The following is a 26,994-nucleotide window of genomic DNA, read 5'->3' as shown; positions in this document are numbered from 1 at the left end:
CTGTTGTACCCTCGGACTGCAGGGCAGCTTGAACTTGTTTGGATGTTAGTCGAGGTTCTTTATCCACCATCCGCACAATCTTGCGTTGAAATATCTCGTCAATTTTTCTTTTCCGTTCATATCTAGGGAGGTTAGCCACAGTGCCATGGGCTTTAAACTTCTTGATGACACTGCGCATGGAAGACACAGGAACATTCAGGTCTTTGAAGATGGACTTGTAGCCTTGAGATTGCTCATGCTTCCTCACAATTTGGTTTCTCAAGTCCTCAGACAGTTCTTTGGTCTTCTTTCTTTTCTCCATGCTCAATGTGGTACACACAAGGACACAGGACAGAGGTTGAGTCAACTTTAATCCATTTTAACTGGCTGCAAGTGTGATTTAGTTATTGCCAACACCTGTTAGGTGCCACAGGTAAGTTACAGGTGCTGTTAATTACACGAATTAGAGAAGCATCACATGATTTTTCAAACGGTGCCAATACTTTTGTCCACCCCCTTTTTTAGGTTTGGTGTGGAATTATATCCAATTTGGCTTTAGGACAATTCTTGTTGTGTTTTTTTCATTGAAGACAAATTAAATGAAGATAATAATACCAAAGAATTTGTGATTGCAATAATTTTCAGGAAGAAACTGAGTATTATCTGACAGAATTGCAGGGGTGCCAATACTTTTGGCCAGCACTGTATAAGCCTTTACACTGCTATGTATGCACTTATGCAGGAGCAGAGCACTCCTAGAAGCCCACACACCGTTTTATGTATGCATTCATGCACAAGCAGAGCGCTGCTATACAAGATAACACACTACTCTTTGTAAGAACTCTTGAAAGAGCAGAGCGCTCCTATACACCTGTACACCGCTCTGTGCATATATTCATACAGGAGGACAGCGATTCTACAAGACCACACCCTGCTCTGTGTATGCACTCATACACGAGAAGATCGTTTCTATAGATCCATGCACTTGTAAGAGGGTGACCAGGACCTGGTCATGCACCTTGTCTATGTGTGTATATAACGCTATATCCTGTTTGAAATATGAACATGTTTTATTATCAATTGTCTGATGTGTCAGTTATAGGGTCAGTATGGGTTAGTGCAGATAGGGTATTAGAATAGTAGAAGAGTAGGCTAAGGGGGGGCACTATAGCTTAAAGCAGATATAGTTGCAGGTTAGGAAAGAGTTAAGGGGGTTTGTGAGCTGCTCAGTGTGGGAGGAGCAGATTCAGTGAAGCAGGGAGATGTTTCCTGGTTGCAGGCAGTTCTAGAGGGAGTGAGAGAGATGTAAAGTGATTACAGTTGGTGGTCCAGGGGGCACCGATGGCACAATCTGTCCAACAGAAAAGGACCCGTATTCAGATATTCTGAGCCAGACATTTCCGAACGTTCGGGACTTACGGTCCACAGGATTCACAGTTAGGTGTGTGTCCAAAAGCCTTCACTGAAGGGGAAGTCGGACGGAAAATAGTCAGTACGGGATTCTTAAAACTGCGAAGGTCTCATAGACCAGGAACGTCCGCTATGGAAGGGACAGCTCAGGACAAACGGACAGTGAACATCTATACGTGCGGTGTATCAGACGGTAACCCTGGAAAAGTATGTGATCAATGCTGTATGCTGTGTGAAGATGATTACAAGTGTTCTAGTAAAGTTCTTTTTTATAAAACGGAATGGAAGTCCCAAAATGTGTGTGCGGCGGTTCCTGAGGTGAAAGAACCGAAGATAACAGAGAGCTGCAATCAAAACGTGAGTGTTCTGCACCACACACACAACACAGGAGAATTGGGACATTTATCTTTGTCATGGGACCAGGGTATGGGAACACATCAGCCCCTCGCCATAACTACTACCCTGAGGTCCCTACAAAATTGGCGTAGTCAGCAGGATGCGAGTACCTCGCATGAAGAGAGTGGGGTGGAGAAGACCCGCGGCGCAGATGAGGCGCCTGAAGATAAACAAATGCAGCGGAGAGAATTGAAAAGTGTACGAAATGAGATTGCGGATGAACATGTCGATGCCAAGATGGTGGCCGGTAACGTGAGTCAAAAGATGGCGGAGGATGGCGCGGAGATTGGCGAAGGTCCCGCCCATCGTGGGCGTCCTGAGCACAAAACGGCGCGGAAAGCAGTATGGTATATACGCCGGCCCAGATGTAGATTACTGCTCCCCGTGAGTGGTATCCGCCCACGATGGGAGCGGCGAAGGAAAAAGTTCTGCCTACCATTGAAGATCTCAGAGACAGAGTGGGAAGAATTGCCGAAGGCAGCTCCACCCATGGACGGGCGGAGTCTAGAAGGAAAACCCCATGTGTTGAGCAGTGCGGCGCCATTGCTGGTAGAGACAGTGAAGCTGGAGCAGCAGAGCAACATGTCTCATCGAGGTGGATGTGGAAGAATGGAGTGGAGCTGGCGCAGGGAGCGCGAAGAGAAGGAGGAACGCCCAGGAGACCGCTGGGGGGTCTTTGACCTCCATGACTACCCTCTGGAGATCGGCTTACCGTTCATACCAGGCTTGTACCCCTTCCACGACCCGCGGAGGGATATAGACTCTCTCGCTGAAGTCATGAAGGGGCTCGCAACCACGATCCCCAGAGGAAAAACAGAAGCGGTCCAGGAGGAAGCGGCCGGAGAAGCAATGACCACAGAGGTGCCATCAAGTGACGGCGAGCCGGCCCCGATGACCGTGGTAGCGGTGAGTCCCAATGCAGGCCCTGTCCCCAGCCCCCAACCCCCTACTTACCAGGAAGTAGTAAGAGCCCCTGGAGAAGAGGAGGCCCGGTGGATCGCCGGGGTAATTGCCGAGAAGAAAAGGCGGGAGTGCCGCATCCGTGAAGAGCTGCGGAGGCCGGGGGGAGGACCAATGTCCGGCCGGATGACTAGCGGCATCGTGCGGCATTTTGATTTGTCCCGCGGCTACAGGTTCATACAGGAAGTGGGGACCGGCGAGAAGGTCTACATCAATCGGGTCTGTTGACACCCCTGGTCTCTTGTTTATGGGTAACCGGGTTGAGTTTGTTAAAGAGCGTGGGCCCCGAGGCCCGTATGCAGTGGCCGTCACCGTTCTGTCTGACAGAGAGGAGCAGGCGATGAATCGGCCTGTGCGGCCGACGGTAGTGGGACGGTAGTGGCCGCAGTACAACTGGCTGTGGGCCAAAGTGACAGTGTAACCTCCAGAAGGGGATCTCCTGCGCTGGAGTCATTGGGAGCGACGGCCGGTTCTCAAGGGAGTGTGCGGTCGGCATCTCCCAGTCTAACAACCACAGAAACAAGGAGCCGTAATAACAGCGGAGGATCGGTCGCCAGTGATGCATCCTCTGGAACCACTATCATTTATATACAGGGTCAAGGAGTGGCCCATTACGGTAGTCCCAGAGGAACCCCCGAGTGAGCGGCTGCTGTAAAAAATATATTGTTGTGGTCGTTGCACAGTAAATTCTGAAAGGAACTGTTCTGCGTTCCTAGGGGCAGGAGCTCCTGTCTAGCCCTGTAGTGACCCAGGATGCGGTCACTAAAGAGAGACTGTTCCGCGTCTCTTAAAGGGCAAGAAGCCCTGATAGCACCAAGGAGAAATGGTGCTGGCCGGACGGCCAGAAGATAATTCTGTTTGTGTATGTCCCCCACCCCCTCCAAGTTCTGTTGCGCACGTTTGCGCATTCCCCTGCTGGATTACGGGACTGAACCCTAAAAGGGTTAATTACGGGACTGTGTGCAACTGCTTCATGGACTGTGTCCTAGTATAAGAACTGTCGAGCGGTTCATGGTCCTCAACGGGACCGTACTCAGTAAAAGGAGGGAGGGGGAGAAACTGTCAGGACGACTCGAAGATCGAGCCGGGTCACTGCTTCAGGACTGTCGGAGCAGGAATTGTTGGCCAGCGGTGGACATTTTTTTTGGGGGGTCCCAGGAGCAAGGGGACCGGAGTCCGACAGGCTCATATTTAAAAGAACTTGAACTCCATGTTCTAGGGTCCCAACCGAGTGGGACCGAGGTCGAAGATTGGTGACAACGTGTTGAAATATTGTGTATTTTATATATAAAAATGTGGTTGAAATTTTAAAATGTGCATTGGTGTCTTTACAGGTGCTCTCATGGTCGGGACGACCATGTTTTAGGAGGGAGGTGATGTAAGAGGGTGACCAGGACCTGGTCATGCACCTTGTCTATGTGTGTATATAACGCTATATCCTGTTTGAAATATGAACATGTTTTATTATCAATTGTCTGATGTGTCAGTTATAGGGTCAGTATAGGTTAGTGCAGATAGGGTATTAGAATAGTAGAAGAGTAGGCTAAGGGGGGGCACTATAGTTTAAAGCAGATATAGTTGCAGGTTAGGAAAGAGTTAAGGGGGTTTGTGAGCTGCTCAGTGTGGGAGGAGCAGATTCAGTGAAGCAGGGAGACGTTTCCTGGTTGCAGGCAGTTCTAGAGGGAGTGAGAGAGATATAAGGTGATTACAGTTGGTGGTCCAGGGGGCACCGTTGGCACAATCTGTCCAACAGAAAAGGACCCGTATTCAGATATTCTGAGCCAGACATTTCCAAACGTTCGGGACCAGTGTATGGGAACACATCAGCCCCTTGCCATAACTACTACCCTGAGGTCCCTACACACTGCTCTGTGTATGCAGTCATGCAGAAGTAGAACACTCCAAAAAGCCCACACACTGCTCTATGTACGAATTTATGCATGAGAAGAACAGTACTATAAGCCTGTACAGTGTTCTATGTATGCATTCATGCAGGAACAGAGCACTCCTATAAGTCTGTACATTGCTCTGTGTATGCATTTAGGCAGAAGAGCATTCCTTTAAGATCACACATGACACTCACGCAGGAGCAGAGCGATCCTATAAGTCCGTACTCTACTCTGCGTATGCACTCATACAGGAGCAGAGCGCTCCTATAAGTCAACACTCTACTCTGTGTATGTGCTCATGCAGGAGCAGAGTGCTCCTATAAATCTTTACTCCACTATATCTGCTCATGCAGGAGCAGAGCACTCCTATAGGTCTGTACTCTACTCTGTGTATGTGCTCATGCAGGAGCAGAGCACACCTATAGGTCTGTACTCTACTCTGTGTATGTGCTCATGCAGGAGCAGAGCTCTCCTATAGGTCTGTACTCTCCTCTGTGTATGTGCTCATGCAGGAGCAGAGCACACCTATAGGTCTGTACTCTACTCTGTGTATGTGCTCATGCAGGAGCAAAGCACTCCTATAGGTCTGTACTCTACTCTGTGTATGTGCTCATGCAATAGAAGAGCAGTCCAATGAGCCCACTTGTCCGTACTCTACTCTGTGTATGGAGGTTGCTTCCTAAGCAGCACTCGCGACTTGTGTTTTTGAAGATAGGTGGGGGTCTCAGGAAGTAGACACCCATCTATCTGCAAGGTGTTTCATGCCATGTCATGTTTTAAAACCACGAAAAAAGGGTAGGCACTCTTTTATAACTTACCCGGAATGTGTCTGTCTTGTCTCCTGAATGTCCATAATCTGCTATCAGAGCAGCTCCTCCAAATCTATTAATTTGACTAGCAAGCTTTTGAACAATAACCGCTGCATTAGGAGATAACTCTATATGATCCCTCTTTTCATCAGCCTAGAATAAAAAAAAGTAGGCATTAGTCCTACCGGTAATTGTTTTTTTAGGAGTCAATCATGACAACACCATCAGGAAGTCGTCCTTCATATACTTGAAAGGGACAGGAACACCCAAGAGGTTAAAATGCGCCTCCCTCCACCAACCACCAATGATTTTTCAAGAACCACACCAGGATGGATACAACTCTATTTTATTCAGTTTCCTTCAACATACATTACCTTCACAAAAGCAGACAGGAAATTTAAGAGAGGGAATGTAATGGGTGCCGTCACGATGGACTTCTGGAAAACCAATTACCAGTAGGACTAAAGCCTACTTTCCAGGACGTCCCTCCTGACAGCACCATCAGGAGAATACCAGGGGATACATTTAGGTCGGAACTACTGCTTGGAGGACCTTCCTTCCGAAGGCCATCTATTGGCCTGATAAAATATCCTGTTTATAAAGTCTGGAAAAGGTGTTAAGATTTGTCTATGTTGCAGCTCTGCAGATTTGGTCCACCAAGGCCCTTAAGGCCCCGTCACACTTAGCGACGCTGCAACGATCCCGACAACGATACGACCTGTCAGGGATCGTTGCTGCGTCGCTATGTGGTCGCTGGTGAGCTGTCAAACAGGCAGGCTCACCAACGATCAGGGGAGCAGCGACATCGTGGAAAGAATCTTTCCACGACGTCCTGCTCCTGGTTACGAGCCTGCTGAAGCAGGAGCAGGCTGGTAACCATGATAAACATCGGGTTACTAGGGGCACACGCGCACCTAGTAACCCGTTGTTTATCATGGTTACCACTCTGCTACGGTGATCGTAACCATGATAAACAACGGGTTACTAGGTGTGCGTGTGCCCCTAGTAACCCGATGTTTATCATGGTTACCAGCCTGATCGCTGCTCCCGCTGGTCACACACAGCGATGTGTGCTGACCAGCGGGAGGGCAACCACCAAAAAATGGTCCAGGACACTTTGCAGCGATCAGCGACCTCACAGCAGGGGCCTGATTGCTGCAAAGTGTCACACATAGCGACATCGCTGGTGAGGTCGCTGGTGAGGTCGCTGTTGCGTCACCAAAACCGTGACACAGCAGCGATCTCGCTATGTGAGACGGGGGTTTTTTCTCGTTCTGCCCATGACGTGGCTACTGCTCTAGTAGAATGGGCACTGATGTTGTCTGGAGGAGATCTTCCTTCTGATGAATAGGTCATGCTGATCACTGACCTAATCCATTTTGCCAACGTTGCTTTTGACGTCTCTTTTCCCTTATTTTTGCCTGCAAAATGTATGAACAGATTGGGATCTATTCATCAGTCCTTTGTGGTTTCCAAGTACTGGAGGACTATTCTTCTGAAGTCTAGAGAATGAAATGCCAGTTCTTGACTATTCTAATGGTCTTGGCAGAAGAAGGGCAAGACTATCTCTTGACTCATGTGGAAAGTTGATACTACTTTTGGTAAGAAGGCTAGATCTAGCCTTAGGATGATGCAGTTGTCTAGGATTTGTAGGTATGGATCTTTGATGGAAAATGCCTGTATTTCCCCTATCTGTCTTGCTGTGATTATGGCAACCAGAAAGGCAGTCTTTAAGGAGAGAGATTTTGTCTGAATTCTCAAGAGGCTCATATGGTGGTTTGCACAAACCATTTACGACTATGTTTAAATCCCATGATGAAACAGACGCTTTAACTATGGGTCTCATCCTGCTTGTGGCCTTAATGAATCTCTCAATCCAGGGGTGGCCTGCCAGTCAATAGTCCATGAAGGCACTCAAAGCTGAAATTTGTACTTTCAAAATGCTAGATCTCAGCATTTGTCTGAAGAAATTCCAATATCTTTGGACTATTGGGGCTAGAGATTTCTACCATCGTTTGCTGGTACTGTGCACAAAACTTCTTCCAGATCTTTGTGTATATTGCCAACGTTACTAGCTTTCTACTTTTTTGTATCGTCCATATAATGGAGTCTGAAAGTCCTCTAGATCTCAAGATCTGCCTTTCAGGATCCAGGCAGACAGTTGCAGGAACTTCATATTGGGATGGCATATCGGTTCTTGAACCAGAAGATCCTGCCTTTCTGGGAAGATGATGGGGGTCTTCTAAGGACATAATTTTGAGCAAAGGAAACTAGCTTCTCCTGGGTCAAAACGGTAGTATTATTATCACTTTAGCTTGACCCTCCTGTATCTTTCTTAGCACTGCTGGAAATAGGGGCAAGGGAGCATAAGCATATGCCAGATTCATATCCCATTTCTGGGACAAGACATCTACCCATGTCGGCCTATTTTGATTGAGGGAAAATAATTTTTCTGTTTTCGCGTTTTTTCTTGTGGCAAACAAATCTAACTGAGGAGTACCCCATCAATGTACTATTCGATGGATTTCCCAGTTCTGTTCCCATTCTGACTGTTGGACAGCTTTCTGACTGAGAAAGTCTGCCACGGAATTCTGAGACCCCTTCTAGTTTATCGCTGTCACTGATAGAACAGTCTTCTCTTCCCACTGAAAGATTTTCCAGGCTAAAGCCTGCAGATGGTGATGTCTTGGTCCACCCTGATGTCTGAGGAAGGCTACTGTCATGACATTGTCTGAAAGGATTTTGATGTGTTGTTTTTTAGGCTTGACCGACATTTTTTTAATGTCTCCCAGACTGCCTGGAGCTCTCTGAGGTTTGATGATCTGGGAAGATCTGATTTTTTCCATGTGCCGTGCAGTTACTCATGCTTTACATGGGCCCCACAGCCGCTGCTGCTCGCGTCTGTGGTGACTGTTACAAATGGAGACAACTTCAGTATAATCCCCTCCTGCAGGTTGATCATGGAAGTCCACCATGTTAACAACTCCTTTGTTATTACAGATAATTTTATTTTCTTGTCCAATCCTTCTATACTTCTGTTCCAGGCTTCCAGTATCTGATGTTGTAACTGTCTGGAGTGGAATGGACTCCACCAAATCCCTGGTATTGAAGCTGTTATTAATCCCAGAATCTTCATACTTTCTCTAATGGAAACCAGAGATCTTTTTTTAAAAGCTAGACCTCGGTTTCTGAGTTCCTTTTGTTTTTTTCCCTGGTAAGAAGGACATTTGCTGTTCCAAATCCAGAAGGATTCCTAGAAAGATCTTTTGTTTCCCCGGGATGAGATACGATCTTTTCCAGTTTATGATCCATCCCAGATTTTTTTTTAAAAAAGATGGTTGACGTTAAACTGGGTTTTTGTTGCTGGGGTGTCTCTGCAATTAAACAAGAAATCGTCCAGATACTGGATGATTAATATTACTAGTTCTCTCAAGAAGGCCATAACTTCTGCCACCAGATGAAAATACATGGGGCTGAGGAAAGAAAAAAAAAAGGAAGGCATCTGAATTGGTAATGGTGAATGACTTTTCCTTCTTTCAATGCAAATCTTAGATACCTCTGACTGTGAGAATGAATGGGAACATGATAATACGCTTCTTTGAGATCTAGCGTACACATTACCATGTTTTTCTTGATTAGCGAAATCGTTGATCTTATCGATTCCATTTTAAATTTTTCTGCCCATACTACCCATTTGTTTAAGGACTTTAAATTTATAATTATGAAATAGAAGCCCCCGTTTTTATGTTTTTAGTTGAAAATAGATTTGAATAATATCCCAGAAACCATTCTGTTTCTGGTACTGGTATTACCACTCCTGAATCCACCAACTTCCTTATCAGCCTTTTTGAGGCCTGTGGAGGCTGAATAGTTGTGAGGTGGAATCTTCCCTGAGGGATCTGCACAAAATCTATTCTGCATCCTTACACTATTGTTTGGAGTATCCACTGGTTTTTGGATACTTCTGTCCAGGCCCTGGGAAATTATTGGAGTCTTTCTCCCACTTTCTTGGCGTCATTGTCTCCCCATGCTATTTGCTGAATTGGGAAAGGTATTCCTTCCTTTGCCTCCCTTCGGGTAGCTCCATCTACCCGTTTCCCCTTTACCTGTGTATTCTCGTTCTTGATGAGAACGAGGCCTTCAAAAGGATGATACTTTTTTAGGTTTTTCTTCTGGAAATCCTTTTTTCTCATCTGAGACTCTTTCTAGTTTGTTGTCCAGTATTGGACCAAATATCTGTAGACAGGAAAAGGAAATGGAACATAAATTGTTTTTTGAGTGGCTATCCCCTGACCAGGTTTTAAGCCATATAGCTCGCCTAGCAGTGTTGGAGAGTGCCCCATTCCTTGTGGCAAATCTAACTGAATCTGCTGAGGAGTCAGCCATAAATCCTGTTGCCATTTTTAGTAATGGAATGGATTCAAGGATCTCATCTCTAGATGTCTTTTTCCTTAGATGATCCTCAAGCTCCTCTATCCATAGATTCATGGATCTCGCCACTGAAATAGCAGCTATATTTGCCTTAATTATTGATGCAAAGGCTTCAAAAGTTCTCTTTAGAAGGCAGTCTGCTTTTCTATCCGTAGGGTCCTTCAAGCATGATGATTCCTCAAATAGACGTTTTCTTTGCTACTCTGGCTATAGGGATATTGATTTTAGGGATCTCCTCCCATATTATCTCCTCTGGCTCAAAAGGAAGACGTGATTTGAAGCTTCTTGGGATAATCAGCTTCTTTTCCACATCTTCCCACTCATCTAGGATCATAGCCTTTATGTGTTTATTAACAGGGAATACGCTGTTCATGCGGCTTCTTCACCCACCAAACATTTCATCCTGTATTGAGGGGGGCTACTGAGTATCCTCCACTTTCATTGTATTCCTCATGGCCGATAAGAGTGTGTCAGTGTCTTCCCAAGAGAAAAAATATTTCTTTTTCTCCTTTGGGGGAATTGAGATAGATAGTTCCCTTTCCTCCTCTTCAAGGCCAGGGTAACTAGACAATTCTTCCTCCTCTAAAATGGATTACATCTCCCATTGTGGCCTTTTTTTTGTCTAGAAGCCATTTGGGAAGAGTGCGGGAAAACTAACTCTATGACGGAACTCTGGACCTCTTTTACTATGGCCCTAATGTTGGTCTTGAAGCAGGAATGTTCCTCCTTAACCACCTTTTCAATACACTCTGGGCATAGTTGTTTCCCATATGTGTCAGGCAGTTTTGTATTGCATATTGCACATCTTTTCCCCTTTTTCTTAGGTGAAGAAGGGGTCATACAAAAGGAACAAAGGTTTGTGTAATATAATATACTACTGATGGCGGATGGAATAAATGTGTGAGAAAAAAAACACCTAGATAACTCACTTGTACCAGGGGTTCAGCAGGAGAATCTGAACGGCCAGTGGTTTGTCCTTCCATAGCTGGCAGTCTAGATACACTGGTAAACTCAATTCCCCTCTGAAAATACTTTAAATAGTATTGTCTCACCTGTCTTCCATCTGAATCATCAAAAGGCGTTCCCCCTTTAATTAGGATTTGGCGCCTTTTTTTCAAATCCCGGAAGTGCGGTCCAAGCTGCAACGCACGCTGGGTACTAGAGGTCTGCGCGTCATCCCCTCTGTAACCAGAAATGCTTCTGCATTCGGCCTCTTCGGTGCGCACAGGAGCCGCGCACAGGGATGGGGTAGTGTGAGCAGAGAGCCCCCCTGTCACCTTTATAGGACAGGCTGAGGGGAACCCTTTGATCAGCGAGGTGTGGGCCTCCAGACCCACAGCAGGAGGAAGGAGAGCGATGCGAGGACCCCATCCCGATCCTCCCACTCCTGGCATCAGGAGCTACCGTTCGACTGGAAGTATGCGAGTTCACCACTTCTGCATCTGTCCCTAACAGGGACAGGAAAAGCACTGGTGGTTGGTGGAGGGAGGGGCATTTTCCTTTCCCTATCAAGGATATGAAAGACGACCTCCTGATGGTGCTTTCAGGAGGGATGTCCTGGAAATATTTATTTTCAAAAATATATAACTGGAGGGTTTAGAACACTGATGCTTATTTCCTAGGCGTATAAGCATATGTTAAGGTAGTGTTGTTCAGGAACCACCTAAGGCTAATGACGGAGCATAGGATCCTTCTATTATGGCACTGATTACCATACAATATCTACACTGACAAGGTTGCTGACTTATCCGGATCCTTAAACAGTGCCATTTTGGATGGTAAAATACCAACATGTCAGAGTTCATACTAAAATGTCAGGAAACAGGATACTTTCATATGCTCTTAAAAATGATGACCCTATTTATTATATTATGGATTTACTATATAAGCACATTTTATCATTTACCTTTCGTGTTCCCCCTATTTCCTCAGATTGTAAGCTTGCGAGCTGAAACCTCACTCCTTTTAAAATCTGAGTTGTGTTACTCTGTAATGTCCTTATTGTCTGTACAAGTCCCCTCTAAAATTGTAAAGTGCTGCGGAATATGTTGGCGCTATAGAAATAAAAATTATTATTATTATGATTACTATATTTACAAGTCACTGACAACAGGATCAAACAGTATAAGCATACTTTAGCATAAGTTTCTTGCAGTTTAGTTTTTTACTACAATTATTTATTTATTATGTTTTCTTATATAGCACCATCATATTCCGCAGTGCTTTCAATCTAAATAGGTAGTGCTTTAAATTTCTTAAAAGTGAAATAATAATATTCATAAAATCTGGCATGGACATTATGGTCACCTTATACAAGATTACTAGACTTTTGCATATTTAAGCGTTTCAAAATATAATTCCATCAAGAAAGAACCCATAAAAAGTGTAGGGTTCCAACAGTTAAGCAACTGAAAGTTTGCTAGCACTTTCACATTCGGCAGCGTACTGGATATTCCTGAGTATTAAGAACCAGAGACAAATCACACAGTTGTGCCATAATACAGTTCTCAGGGAGCCATACCTGACACACTGCTTAACATTGACCTTTATTTTTAAATTAAGACAGAAAAACCAACCTGAATAAATGTTTTTATAAGCAGAGAATTGCTAGTGCCAAGAACAAATCTTAATTTATTTGGGATCTCTGGATCAATGTCAATTAACATTTCACGCCATCCTTCCAAAGTCTTCTATCAAAAGGAAAAAAAGAAACAAAGTTAGGTCAAAACGCTGATAAATACATACATAATGCTAAATAGCAAGTGTAATTGTAAAGTTATAGCAAGTTATAGTTGAAAAAGACGTAGTTACTTACCGGTAACAGAATTTCTCAGAGCCCATGACGGCACCACGGAGAGAGGGGATCCGCCCTTCAAGGACAGGAAACCTACAGATAAAAAGGGCGGTGCCTCTCTCCCGCATCAGTTGTTTACAGAGCATGAGAGGACCACCAGGTTAGTAACAAAAAATTTTACAATTTAAGACCTCATCAGACACACCACGTGGCTACAATAATTAACTAATAAGTGTGCGCACCCACACGTGAAGGGAGGGAATGTACAGGTGCCGTCATGGGCTCTGAGAAATTCTGTTACCGGTAAGTAACTACGTCTTTCTCCTTCCCCCATGACGGCACCACGGAGAGAATTACAGAGAAGTGACTCATTAGGGGGGGCCACAGCTTCCAGAACCCTTCTCCCGAAAGTAAGGTCCAAAAAAGAGGTTAAGACTAGCCGGCAGAGGTTAAAGAAGGTAGAGGGGGAAGACCAGGTTGCCGCTCTACATATCTGCTCTATCGTACCCCCGGCCTTCTCCGCCCAGGAGGTTTCTTATTGTTCTGCCATGGATTCCCTGGATTAGCACAGAAAGTAGGGTGCATAATTTCCTGACTTCTATGGAAATTGGAAGCCATCTTCAGAAGATCAGGTAGCTCCGGAACCGACCCATCTTCTAGGATCTGTATAAACAAAGGATTAACCAAAAAAGCTTGAATGTCATAACTTACCATGCTGAAGTCAGGGCCATCGGGATAATAGTCTTTATTGTGAAGACCCTGAATCTATGGGTTCAAGCAAAGGCTTGTTACAGCCGTAAGCACTGGATTCACATCCCAGGGTGCCATCTTTGGACTGAAAATGGGCCTAGATCCAAACTCACTTTCACATTCCTTACTTATTCAATGAAGGTTGGACACTGTTCCAGTAGTTCACGGCTAAAAAGGTCCACTTGCAATTCTCTTTCTCTTTATATGAGGTGCTGTTAAAGATAAAAGGTGAGACTTCGCCATCTGAACTGATTAGACATAAGTGTCATTAGGGATCTTGGCAGAGTTCCTCCATAATGGTTTATGTAAGATAAAGCTACTCTATTGTATGACAAGACCTTTACATGGTGACCATGTCCTACTGGAATGTAAGAGATTACTTATTAACAGCAATATTGCCTTGTTCACAGCTGTGGCCAGACTGCTTTTAATTTTGACATATGGCAGGACTCCTTATTCTACCTTGGGAGACTACGGCTCTTACTCACTGCCCAGTGAGTTTTGCAGCACTCGATGGGTCTGCCGATAATCTTGAAATAGTTGAGGTAAACTATTGTCAATGCCTCTTCCTTCGATATGAGAGTTGTCCTAACTACTATAATCCTCCATAAAGCCTTAAGGCTCATTAACATCTGAATGGAAGGACACAAACTGAAAGCCTAAATCTTCATTTATACCAAGAACTATTCTCAGGAATTTGATGTTTCATGTGAATTGGAACCTGATTGCATACCTCCTTAAATGCGTATACTACTATATTGCAATCTGGAACTGCAGATTCACTAGCAGTTCTTCTAGAGTCCATTTCCAATGGTCTGACTCTCAGGAATCTCAGTAGCCCCTTGGGGTTGAAGCAAACCCAGGTAGGACTGGGTTAAATAATAGCTTTACCAGTCTTGATTAGGGCCCATGGAGAGCTAAGCACTAGAGCAGGCTAGGCATTCACCTTAGTCAGACTGCTGGAGAGCAGAGCAGATGGTATGTGTCTTGGAGCTAATCAGAGACACAGGCCAGACTCCACAAGTATCAGTGGTTACCTTGGATAAACATTGTTTTGTTTGATCAAGCTGGGTTAGCTGAGCAGTATATGAGTAGTCAGGGTCTGTCCTATTTAGTCAGTACTTGGACAAGACCAGAAATATTAAAGTTTACGACTTCTGTGCAACATGTAAAAAGCAAGAAAACTGCGCTTGATTGGACCAAACCCACAATGGCTGTATGAGCACTACATGATGCCTCTTACCTTTAAGGGTGAAAACGTACAAGGTTTATTATTAGCTTGCAAAACTAAGGAAGCGCTCTTGTTACCTGCCTCCAATCGGCATTTCACCGAGCCAGCTGAGCACCAGCCAGGAATACTGCTACCCTCAGTCTCAAAACAGAGGCTAGGATATTTTTTTACAGTCGCTGACCTGGTTTTGTTAGACATAAACTTAGCTGTGGAACCAGTACTCTTAAGAAGAGGGACTATGAGGCACAGACACCCTATAAAAGCACTACAAGGCACAGGGGCACCCTGAAGCACTGAGAGACACTATGATGTCCCATTAGGTACTAAAAAGGCACTGACAAGAGGCACCGCGCCATAATGTGCCAAGAGGCACCGCGCCATAATGTGCCAAAAAGCATCGCGCCATAATGTGCCCACGCCATAAAGTGCTAAGAGGCACCGCGCCATGATGCGCCGAGAGGCACCGCGCCATGATGCGCCGAGAGGCACCGCGCCATGATGCGCCGTGAGGCACCGCGCCATGATGCGCCGTGAGGCACCGCGCCATGATGCGCCGTGAGGCACCGCGCCATGATGCGCCGTGAGGCACCACGCTATGATGTGCCATGAGGCACCACGCTATGATGTGCCATGAGGCACCACGCTATGATGTGATATAAAGAGCTACGATGTGCTCTTTTTGAGCGCAAAGAGGCTTATAAGGCACTGTGAGGCACTGCGCTCAGATAAAGGTTTTTTTAAAAAAAAAGAAATCCATCTGAATGAAGGATAAACCTTTCCTTTGGGTGGTAAATCTCAATTGTCAGACTAGCCCCACCCGAAGGAGCCAACTGATGAGACGCAGCTGGACAGCAGACCTTCACAGAGACCATGTGCTGTATTAACACTATGTGCCGTCCTATGGATGGATTAAACAGACTGGAGGACAACAGTAAAAAAAAACCTCAGTGTTAGTTTAACATTTACTGAGCAGATTGAGGCTTTATTTTTTTGGTAAATTCTGAAGGCTAATCATGAGGCTCCGTGCAACCCAGACATGTGGCCAACTTTAGCCTAGAGGTCTAAGGTCCAGCCGATTTTTAAAGCCCTTAGCCCAGATGGGGTCTTACAGAGCGCACCCACACCCAATTTTGAGTTTTGCGCTAACATCCTTCAGCCTTCCCTAGTCCAAACAAGGAAAGGGCCCCATAACAAGGTAAACATTCACGACGATCACTCACCACCAGCTGTACGGATTCGGGGGCTGGAACGAGTCACAGGCCTGTTCCTCCCTCCGTCCATGCCTGAGCAATACTGCTCCCACTGATGTGCAGAGTTGGAGCTGCGCAGTTCCACAGCAGCTTTTCCACTGATGCACGGAGCTGGAGCTGCCGACCCCAGACAGGGGCGCTGGTCCACAGCTGCTCTCTCACGGACGTGCAGAGCTGGAGCCACCCACGGCAGCCTCTCCCACCAGAGAACGTGCATCAGGAGAGTTCATAGCTCTAAGGTGTGGTCGTGATCCACTCCTCGTCTGGACCTCCCTTCACACACCCTAAAGGCCCACTGACCATAGCGGTGGCGCCTCAGGACAAAGCACCAGCCGAGGCAGGGGGACTCCCGCTGCCTGTATCGGACTGGCCGGACCTGGCATCCCACGACGTCCACTTCTGTCTTCTGGCACCCCGCAGGTATGCCGGACTGTAGGATCCCATCAAGGACAGGAAACCAACTGATGCGGGAGAGAGGCACCGCCCTTTTTATCTGTAGGTTTCCTGTCCTTGAAGGGCGGATCCCCTCTCTCCGTGGTGCCGTCATGAGGGAAGGAGAAATTAAAGTGTAGTAATGTGGTCAAATCAGCAGGGGCTACCTTACACATCACTGGTGTATGTATATCTTATATACAGACACACGTTATATACATACACTGCTCAAAAAAATAAAGGGAACACTCAATTAACACATCTTAGATCTGAATGAATGAAATATTCTCATTGAATACTTTGTTCTGTACAAAGTTGAATGTGCTGACTACAAAATCACACAAAAATCAATGGAAATCAAATTTATTAACCAATGGAGGCCTGGATTTGGAGTCACTCCCAAAATTAAAGTGGAAAAACACACTACAGGCTGATCCAACTTTGATGTAATGTTCTTAAAACAAGTCAAAATGAGGCTTAGTATTGTGTGTGGCCTCCACGTGCCTGTATGACCTCCCTACAATGCCTGGGCATGCTCCTGATGAGGTTGCGGATGGTCTCCTGTGGGATCTCCTCCCAGACCTGGACTAAAGCATCTGCTAACTCCTGGACAGTCTGTGGTGAAACATGACGTTGGTGGATGGAGCGAGACATGATGTCCCAGACGTGCTCAATCGGATTCAGGTTTGGGGAACGGACGGGCCAGTCCATAGCTTCAATGCCTTCATCTTGCAGGAACTGCTGACACACTCCAGCCACATGAGGTCTGGCATTGTCCTGTATTAGGAGGAACCCAGGGCCAACCGCACCAGCATATGGTCTCACAAGGGGTCTGAGGATCTCATCTCGGTACCTAATGGCAGCCAGGCTACCTCTGGCAAGCACATGGAGGGCTGTGTGGCCCTCCAAAGAAATGCCACCCCACACCACTACTGACCCAGTGCCAAACCGGTCATGCTGAAGGATGTTGCAGGCAGCAGATCGCTCTCCACGGCGTCTCCAGACTCTGTCACGTCTGTCACATGTGCTCAGTGTGAACCTGCTTTCATCTGTGAAGAGCACGGGGCGCCAGTGGCGACTTTGCCAATCCTGGTGTTCTGCAGCAAATGCCAAGCGTCCTGCACGCTGTTGGGCTGTGAGCACAACCCCCTTCTGTGGACGTCGGGCCCTCATAGAGTCGGTTTCTAACCGTTTGTGCAGACACATGCAAATTTGTTGCCTGCTGGAGGTCATTTTGAAGGGCTCTGGCAGTGCTCCTCCTTGCTGCTGGGGTGCTGCCCTCCTATGGCCCCCTCCACGTCTCCTGGTGTACTGGCCTGTCTGCAGGTAGCGCCTCCAGCCTCTGGACACTACGCTGAAAGACACAGCAAACCTTCTTGCCACAGCTCGCACTGATATGCCCTCCTGGATGCGCTGCACTACCTGAGCAACTTCTGTGGGTTGTAGAGTCCGTCTCATGCTACCACGAGTGTGAAAGCACAACCAACATTCAAAAGTGACCAAAACATCAGCCAGAAAGCATTGGTACTGAGATGTGGTCTGTGGTCCCCACCTGCAGAACCACTCCTTTATTGAGTGTGTCTTGATAATTGGCAATAATTTCCATCTATTGTCTATTCCTTTTGCACAACATGAGAAATTGATTGTCACTCAGTGTTGTTTCCTAAGTGGCTAGTTTGATTTCACAGAAGTTTGATTCACTTGGAGTTATATTCTGTTAAGTGTTCCCTTTATTTTTTTGAGCAGTGTACAGTACAGACCAAAAGTTTGGACACACCTCATTTAAAGATTTTTCTGTATTTTCATGACTTTGAAAATTGTACATTCACACATGTGGAATTATATACTTAACAAAAAAGTGTGAAGCAACTGAAAATATGTCTTATATTCTAGGTTCTTCAAAGTAGCCACCTTTTGCTTTGATGACTGCTTTGCACACTCTTGGCATTCTCTTGATGAACTTTAAGAGGTAGTCACCGGAAATGGTTTTCACTTCACAGGTGTGCCCTGTCAGGTTTATTAAGTGGGATTTCTTGCCTTATAAATGGGGTTGGGACCATCAGTTGTGTTGTGCAGAAGTCAGGCGGATACACAGCTGATAGTCCTACTGAATAGACTGTTAGAATTTGTATTATGGCAAGAAAAAAGCAGCTAAGTAAAGAAAAACGAGTGGCCATCATTACTTTAAGAAATGAAGGTCAGTCAGTCCAAAAAATTGGGCAAACTTTGAAAGTGTCCCCAAGTGCAGTTGCAAAAACCATCAAGCGCTACAAAGAAACTGGCTCACATGAGGACCGCCCCAGGAAAGGAAGACCAAGAGTCACCTCTGCTTCTGAAGATAAGTTTATCCGAGTCACCAGCCTCAGAAATCGCAGGTTAACAGCAGCTCAGATTAGAGACCAGGTCAATGCCACACAGAGTTCTAGCAGCAGACACATCTCTACAACAACTGTTAAGAGGAGACTTTGTGCAGCAGGCCTTCATGGTAAAATAGCTGCTAGGAAACCACTGCTAAAGACAGGCAACAAGCAGAAGAGACTTGTTTGGGTTAAAGAACACAAGGAATGGACATTAGACCAGTGGAAATCTGTGCTTTGGTCTGATGAGTCCAAATTTGAGATCTTTGGTTCCAACCACCGTGTCTTTGTGCGACGCAGAAAAGGTGAACGGATGGACTCTACATGCCTGGTTCCCACCGTGAAGCATGGAGGAGGAGGTGTGATGGTGTGGGGGTGCTTTGCTGGTGACACTGTTGGGGATTTATTCAAAATTGAAGGCATACTGAACCAGCATGGCTACCACAGCATCTTACAGCGGCATGCTATTCCATCCGGTTTGCGTTTAGTTGGACCATCAATTATTTGTCATCAGGACAATGACCCCAAACACACCTCCAGGCTGTGTAAGGGCTATTTGACCAGGAAGGAGAGTGATGGGGGGCTACGCCAGATGACCTGGCCTCCACAGTCACCAGACCTGAACCCAATCGAGATGGTTTGGGGTGAGCTGGACCGCAGAGTGAAGGCAAAAGGGCCAACAAGTGCTAAGCATCTCTGGGAACTCCTTCAAGACTGTTGGAAGACCATTTCCGGTGACTACCTCTTGAAGCTCATCAAGAGAATGCCAAGAGTGTGCAAAGCAGTCATCAAAGCAAAAGGTGGCTACTTTGAAGAACCTAGAATATAAGACATATTTTCAGTTGTTTCACACTTTTTTGTTAAGTATATAATTCCACATGTGTTAATTCATAGTTTTGATGCCTTCATTGTGAATGTACAATTTTCATAGTCATGAAAATACAGAAAAATCTTTAATTGAGAAGGTGTGTCCAAACTTTTGGTCTGTACTGTATATATACACACACAGTACCTTGAAAAAGTATTCATACTCTGAACTTTTTCACACTTTTTAAGACTATTCCCATAAATTTAAATGTATTTTATTGGGATTTTTTTCTATTCTGATAAACCAACACAGAGTAGCAAGTATTTGTGAAATGTAAAGGAAATGATATGTTTTTCTAAATATTTTAATAATATAAAATAACATTGTGAAGTGTATTTGTATTCTGCCCCCTTGAGTCTGTACTTTGTAGCACCACCTTGCAGCTGCAAGTCATTTGGGGTATGTCTACCAGTTTTGAACATAAAAAAAAACAACACAAAATTTGAGCTTGGTTTAAAATGGCATACATGCAGCACATAAGTACATGTTTCACAATGGCCATGAATCAGAAAAACCTACAAGAAGCAAAATGAAAATAAACCCTGCTGTAAATAAATAAAAAGCAAAAATGCATTTAAATAAAATAGGGATCTTAGTAACACTGTTTTTTATCAAAAATAGTATGAAAGCTATCCCACCAGCGACAAGGTGAACCCGTTCAGGATAGAACCTACTCCTTCCTAGAGCTGGACAACACATTTAAAAGCTTCCCATGGCTGGTGTTCCCAGTTTGGGACCGGAGCCTCAGTCCGCCCTTATTCACACAGAGGTCAAGTTTGACATATGGTAAGGTTTTTAATATTAGACAGAGTAGGTTCTATCCCGAACAGATTCACCTTGTTGCTGGTGGGATAGCTTTCATACTATTTTTGATCAAAAACAGTGTTACTAAGAACCCTATCTTATTTAAATGCACTTGCTTTTTATTTATTTACAGCAGGGTTTATTTTCATTTTGCTTCTTGTAGGTTTTTCAGCTTTGCACATATAGAGGCTGGTATTTTTGCCCATTCTTCTTAGTAAACTCGCTCTCGCTCAGTCAGACTGGATGGAGGCATAGGTGAACAGCAATTCTCAAGTCTTGTCACAGATTCCCAATGGGATTTAGGTCTGGACAGTGAGAAGGCCATTCACACACATGAATATGCCTTGATCTATACCATTCCAGTGTAGCTCTAGCAGTATATTTAGGGTCGTTGTCCCTAAACCTACGCCCCAGTCTCATATCCTTTGAAGCCTCTAACAGGTTTTCCTCCAAAAATCCCTAGTGTTGCCTTTTTTTTACATATTGATTTTTTGAATGGGATGTCAAAGAATCACACCTTAAGTTTCAATCAAAATTATTCAACCCCATTTCATAATAAGGTTTATCAGCAAAATTTACAAATTAACTTGAACCCTGATTGGTGCATTCAAAACAAAGAATCCTGGTGACCTGGAAGCCATTGCCCATGAGGAATGTGCTCATATTCTTCATGAACACTGTCAGAAGCTAGTATTTACACTGTGTGCAGAATTATTAGGCAAATGAGTATTTTGCTCACATGATACTTTTTATACATGTTGTCCTACTCCAAGCTGCATAGGCTTGAGAGCCAACTACCAATTAAGTAAATCTGGTGATGTGCATCTCTGTAATGAGGAGGGGTGTTGACTAATGACATCAACACCCTATATAAGGTGTGCTTAATTATTAGGCAACTTCCTTTCCTTTGGCAAAATGGGTCAGAAGAGAGATTTGACGGGCTCTGAAAAGTCCAAAATTGTGAGAGGTCTTGCAGAGGGATGCAGCAGTCTTGAAATTTCCAAACTTTTGAAGCGTGATCACCGAACAATCAAGCATTTCATGGCAAATAGCCAACAGGGTCGCAAGAAGCGTGTTGGCCAAAAGAGGGCGCAAAATAACTGCCCATGAATTGAGGAAAATCAAGCGTGAAGCTGCCAAGATGCCATTCGCCACCAGTTTTGCCATATTTCAGAGCTGCAACGTTACTGGAGTATCAAAAAGCACAAGATGTGCGATACTCAGGGACATGGTCAAGGTAAGAAAGGCTGAAAAACGACCACCTTTGAACAAGAAACATAAGATAAAACGTCAAGAATGGGCCAAGAAATATCTTAAGACTGATTTTTCAAAGGTTTTATAGACTGATGAAATGAGAGTGACTCTTGATGGGCCAGATGGATGGGCCAGAGGCTGGATCAGTAAAGGGCAGAGAGCTCCACTCGGACTCAGACGCCAGCAAGGTGGAGGTGGGTTACTGGTATGAGCTGGTATCATCAAAGATGAACTTGTGGGACCTTTTCGGGTTGAGGATGGAGTGAAGCTCAACTCCCAGACCTACTGCCAGTTTCTGGAAGACACCTTCTTCAAGTAGTGGTACAGGAAGAAGTCGGTATCGTTCAAGAAAAACATGATTTTCATGCAGGACAATGCTCCATCACATGCATCCAACTACTCCACAGCGTGGCTGGCCAGTAAAGGTCTAAAAGAAGAAAAAATAATGATCAGCGGGACCAGTGATCAGGCTGGTAACCATGATAAACAGCAGGTTACTAGGGGCACACGCGCACTTAGTAACCCGCTGTTTATCATGGTTACCACTCTGCTACAGTTAGCGGTAACCTCACGCTCACCGTAGCAGAGTGGTAACCATGATAAACAGCGGGTTACTAGGTGCGCGTGTGCCCCTAGTAACCCGCTGTTTATCATACTTACCAGTCTGCTCCTGCTTCAGCAGCAGGCTGGTAACCAGGAGCAGGACATCGTGGAAAGATTCTTTTCACAATGTCGTTGCTCCCCTGATCGCTGGTGAGCCTGCCAGTTTGACAGCTCACCAGCGATCACTTAGCGACGCACCAGCGATACCGGTCAGGTCACATCGTAGTCGGGATCGCTGGTGCGTCGTTATGTGAGACGGTACCCTTAGTGTAATAATGACAGATCTAATTGCAATGCAATTTTCACTCAGCAACAGCTATTGCTGCTTGTTTCTGGAAAACATCCATTGAGTCAAAATAGTCACTATACCTGTTCCACCAATTCCTGCGTGGCTAAACAGTATTTTACAGCCCCATATGGGGTATTGCATTCAGTAAAAATATGACAAATTTTGGTGCCATTTCTAGTTATTTCCCCATGTTAAAATGTAAAATGTGTGACTAAAACAACATTTTTGTGGTAAAAATATAATTCTTTTTTTCTTTACCACCCAATGGCATAAAATTCTGTGACACACCTGTGGTGTCAATTTGCTCATTGCAGCCATAAATTCATTGAGGGATGTAGTTTGTAAAATGGGGTCACATATGGGAAGTTCTGCTACATCAAACCATTCCAGCAAAATCTGAACTCCAATATGGCGCTCCTACCCTTCTGAGATTTGCACTGTGCCTGAAAAGTAATTTTTGACCATATATTGGGTATCGACGTACTCCGGAGAAATTGTGTAACAAATTGTACCATCCACTTTCTCCTATTATCCTTTTTGAAAATGAAAAACAAGGGGACAAAGCAACATTTTACTGCAAAAAAATGGTAATTTTTAATTTTCACAACCCAAGGTTATACAATTCTGTGAATCACCTAAGGGTTAAAAATGCTCACTACACCTGTAGATGAATTCCTTGACAGGTGTAGTTTCCAAAATGGGTTTACTTGTTGGGTTATTTCTACAGTTTTGGTACGTCAGGGACTCTTCATATTTGACATGGCGTCTTAAATCTATTCCTGCCAAAAAGGCGCTCCAAAATTTAAGTAGCGCTCCGTCCCTTCCGAGCGCTCCATGTGCCCAATGAGTAGTTTGCGACCACATATGGGGTATCGTTGGGGAAATTGCACAAAAAATTGTATGGTACATTTTCTCCATCTACTTTTGTGAAAATTAAAAATTTAGGGCTAAAGCAACAATTTTGTGGAAAAAAATTGTAATTTTTCATTTTCACAGCCCAATATTATACAATTCTGTGAAACACCTGTGGGTTTCAAGATGCTCACCACACTCCTAGATTAATTCTTGAGGTGTGTAGTTTTCAAAGTGGGGTCACTTGTGAGGTTTCTGTTGTTTTGGCATGTAAGGGGCTCTTCAAATGCATCATGGAGTCCGCAATCTGTTCCAGCCAAAATGGCACTCCAAAATTCAAATGGTGCTAATTCCCTTCCGAGCAATGACGTGTACTAAAACAGTAGTTTTCCCCTACATATGAGGCATTGTCATGCTCAGGAGAAATTGCACTTGGAGATTTGTGTGCTCAAATAGCTTTGACCAAGGTTTCAGACCTTAATTAGCCTGTTCGGGTTATGGCTTGCTCGCTATCATCATTAAGAAAGGCCAGGTGATGAAAATTTACCAGCTTTATAAAAACACAGCCTTCTCCTTTTTGTGCCAAAAAACAGCAACCATGGGTTATTCTAAGCAGCTGCCTAGCACTCTGAAAATGAAAATGGTGGAGGCCCACAAAGCACAAGAAGGCTATAAGAAGATAGCAAAGTGTTTTTAAGTTGCCTTTTCCTCAGTTTGAAATGTAATTAAGAAATGGCAGTTAACAGGAACAGTGGAAGTCAAGATAAGGTCTGGAAGACCAAGCAAAATTTCAGTGAGAGCTGCTCGTATGATTGCTAGAGAGGCAAATCAGAAACCCCGCTTGACTGCAAAAGACCATCAGAAATATTTAGCAGACTCTGGAGTTGTGGTACATTATTCTACTGTTCACAGACACCTGCACAAATATGGCCGATGAACTCCGGTCACCTTAGTGACATCGGTGCTCACGGCGTGAGAAAGTTCTCAAGCAGCAAGCACTGACATCAGTGAGGTGACTGGAGTCCATCAGATATGAACTTTGCTCACCTTATTGACGTCACAGCTAGACACTGAAGCTACGCTCTCACGCTCAGCTCAGTGTATCCTGGATGCATAGCTGAGCGGTCATATCATGCCAAAGCTCAGATTTGCATCCAGATGTCGAAGAGTTGGGTAGACAAATCGATTACCGGCAGACAGGTGAGGAATATTGTGCTTTATTATTTTTAATTTTACATTACATTATTAAATGGGTACAAGAGGGTGGGGAGTGTTTATTTCTAATAAAGGACTTTACTCTGTGTCTTTATTACATTTGACTATGGGGTTAGTAGTGGAGGCATCTTATAGATTACTAACCTCTGGGCTTGATGTTACTATTACCCCAATAGCCACCGCACCAGGGCAAGTGGGAAGAGCTGAGGCTAAGCTCCAGAATTGTCACATTGATCGTGCCATTCATAGGGCAGCTGAGGGCTAATGTTCTTAGTCTGGGAGGGGGCAAATATCAATGGAACCTTCATAGCTTATTAATATTAGCCTGCAGCTTCTTGCCTAGCCTTTGCTGGTTATTAAAAATAGGGGGGACCCAAGTCTTTTTTTTTTTTGGGGGAGGGGGGAGGTGGTCCACCCTTATTAATAATCAGTGAAGGCTAAGTAGACAGCTGAGAGCTGATATTAACCCCTTTACCCCCGAGGGTGGTTTGCACGTTAATGACCAGGCCAATTTTTACAATTCTGACCACTGTCACTTTATGAGGTAATTACTCTGGAACGCTTCAACGGATCCCCCTGATTCTGAGACTGTTTTTTCGTGACATATTGACCTTCATGATAGTGGTAAAATTTCTTCGATATCACTTGCGTTTATTTGTGAAAAAAATGGAAATTTGGCGAAAATTTTGAAAATTTTGCAATTTTCAAAATTTGATTTTTTATTCCCTTAAATCAGAGAGATATGTCACACAAAAGAGTTAATAAATAACATTTCCCACATGTCTACTTTACATCAGCACAATTTTGGAACCAAATTTTTTTTTTTGTTAGGGAGCTATAAGGGTTAAAAGTTGACCAGCGATTTCTCATTTTTCCAACAAAATTTACAAAACCATTTTTTTAGGGACCACATCACATTTGAAGTCACTTTGAGAGGTCTTTATGACAGAAAATACCCAAAAGTGACACCATTCTAAAAACTGCACCCCTCAAGGAGCTCAAAACCACATTCAAGAACTTTATTAACCCTTCGGGTGCTTCACAGGAATTTTTGGAATGTGGAAGAAAAAAATGTTACTTTAGCCCCAATTTTTTTTTATTTTCGCAGGGGTAACAAGAAAAAATGGACCCCAAAATTTGTTGTGCAATTTCTCCTGAGCACGCAGATACCCCATATGTGGGGAAAAAACACTGTTTGGGCGCACGGCAGGGCTCGGAAGGGAAGGAGCGCCATTTGACTTTTTGATTGGAAAATTTGCTTGAATAATTAGCAGACGCCATGTTGCGTTTGGAGAGCCCCTGATGTGCCTACACAGTGGAAACCCCCCACAAGTGACCCCATTTTGGAAACTAGACCCCCCCAAGGCACCTATCTAGATGCATAGTGAGAACTTGGAACCCCCAGGTGCTTCACAAATTGATTCGTAAAAATGAAAAAGTGGAAAAAAAAACACTTTTTCATTTTTACGAATCAATTTGTGAAGCACCTGGGGGTTCCAAGTGCTCACTATGCATCTAGATAGGTGCCTTGGGTGGTCTAGTTTCCAAAATGGGGTCACTTGTGGGGGAGCTCCAATGTTTAGGCACACAGGAGCTCTCCAAACGCAACATTGTGTCCGCTAACAATTTGAGACGATTTTCCATTCAATTTGTTAGCGGACACCATGTCGCGTTTGGAGAGCCCCTGATGTGCCTAAACAGTGGAGCTCCCCCACAAATGACCCTATTTTGGAAACTATACCCCTCAAGGATTTTATTAAGGGGTATAGTGAACATTTTGAACCCAGAGGTACCACACAGAATTTGATAACATTAGGTCATCAGATTGAATAAGTTGTCATTACTCTTTAGCGCAAGTGCTCGCTACTTGAGTTTGCATCGGGTACTCAGGTATGCACCATGTATCACGGGTGCTCAAGTGAAATGCTCGAGTCCCCGCCCGCATGTTTCACGGTTATTAGACACCCCAAAAAAAACATGCGGGGATCGCTCGTGCATGGCAGGCAATCCCCGCGAGGTTTTTTTGCCCGCGAAGCAGCATTGTGGGGGTTAATGTGGGGTTAATGTGCTGGGAGCGGTGCGGGACCGCTCCCTGCACATAGTATCGAGTGTCAGCTGTGACAATCAGCTGACACCCGGCGGCGATCGCGCCCGCACAGCCTGTGTGCACGCGCGATCGCGATGACGTACTAATACGGGTCAGGCTCTTAAAGCCCAGGGCACTGACGCGTATTAATACGTCATGGGCTGTAAAGGGGTTAATAGCCTGGAAAGATCCATGTTTGTTACCCTTTTCTCAGACTATAAACATCAGCCCCCAGCTGTTGGCTTTCCCTCGATTGGTTAACAAAAATATGGGGGAGCTCATGCCATTGTTTTTTTTAATTTACTACTTAAATACATGTACAGTATACTACAAAA

General features: G+C 44.7%; 1 protein-coding gene across 4 annotated transcripts in view; it reads right to left on the bottom strand.

Moving 5' to 3' along the window:
• NDUFAF7 (NADH:ubiquinone oxidoreductase complex assembly factor 7) overlaps positions 1-26,994 on the bottom strand; it is an 86,209-nt gene that overhangs the window by 19,490 nt on the left and 39,725 nt on the right. For 2 of the 4 annotated variants that reach the window (XM_073671442.1, XM_073671441.1), the window contains 2 exons: positions 12,451-12,564; positions 5,453-5,596 (listed from right to left, as the gene is read on the bottom strand). The exons of 1 other annotated variant lie outside the window; for it this stretch is intronic. In XM_073671442.1, the coding sequence (XP_073527543.1) occupies positions 5,453-5,596; positions 12,451-12,564 (258 nt within the window). The remainder of the gene's footprint in view (positions 1-5,452; positions 5,597-12,450; positions 12,565-26,994) is intronic. One more of the 4 variants, XM_073671443.1, reaches the window with a different exon arrangement.

The sequence above is a fragment of the Phyllobates terribilis genome, unplaced genomic scaffold (genome assembly GCF_046119375.1).
Source record: "Phyllobates terribilis strain yellow unplaced genomic scaffold, ASM4611937v1 Scaffold_3__8_contigs__length_932513732, whole genome shotgun sequence".
Lineage (NCBI taxonomy): Eukaryota > Metazoa > Chordata > Amphibia > Anura > Dendrobatidae > Phyllobates > Phyllobates terribilis.
This window is presented reverse-complemented; position numbering and strand designations above follow the sequence as displayed.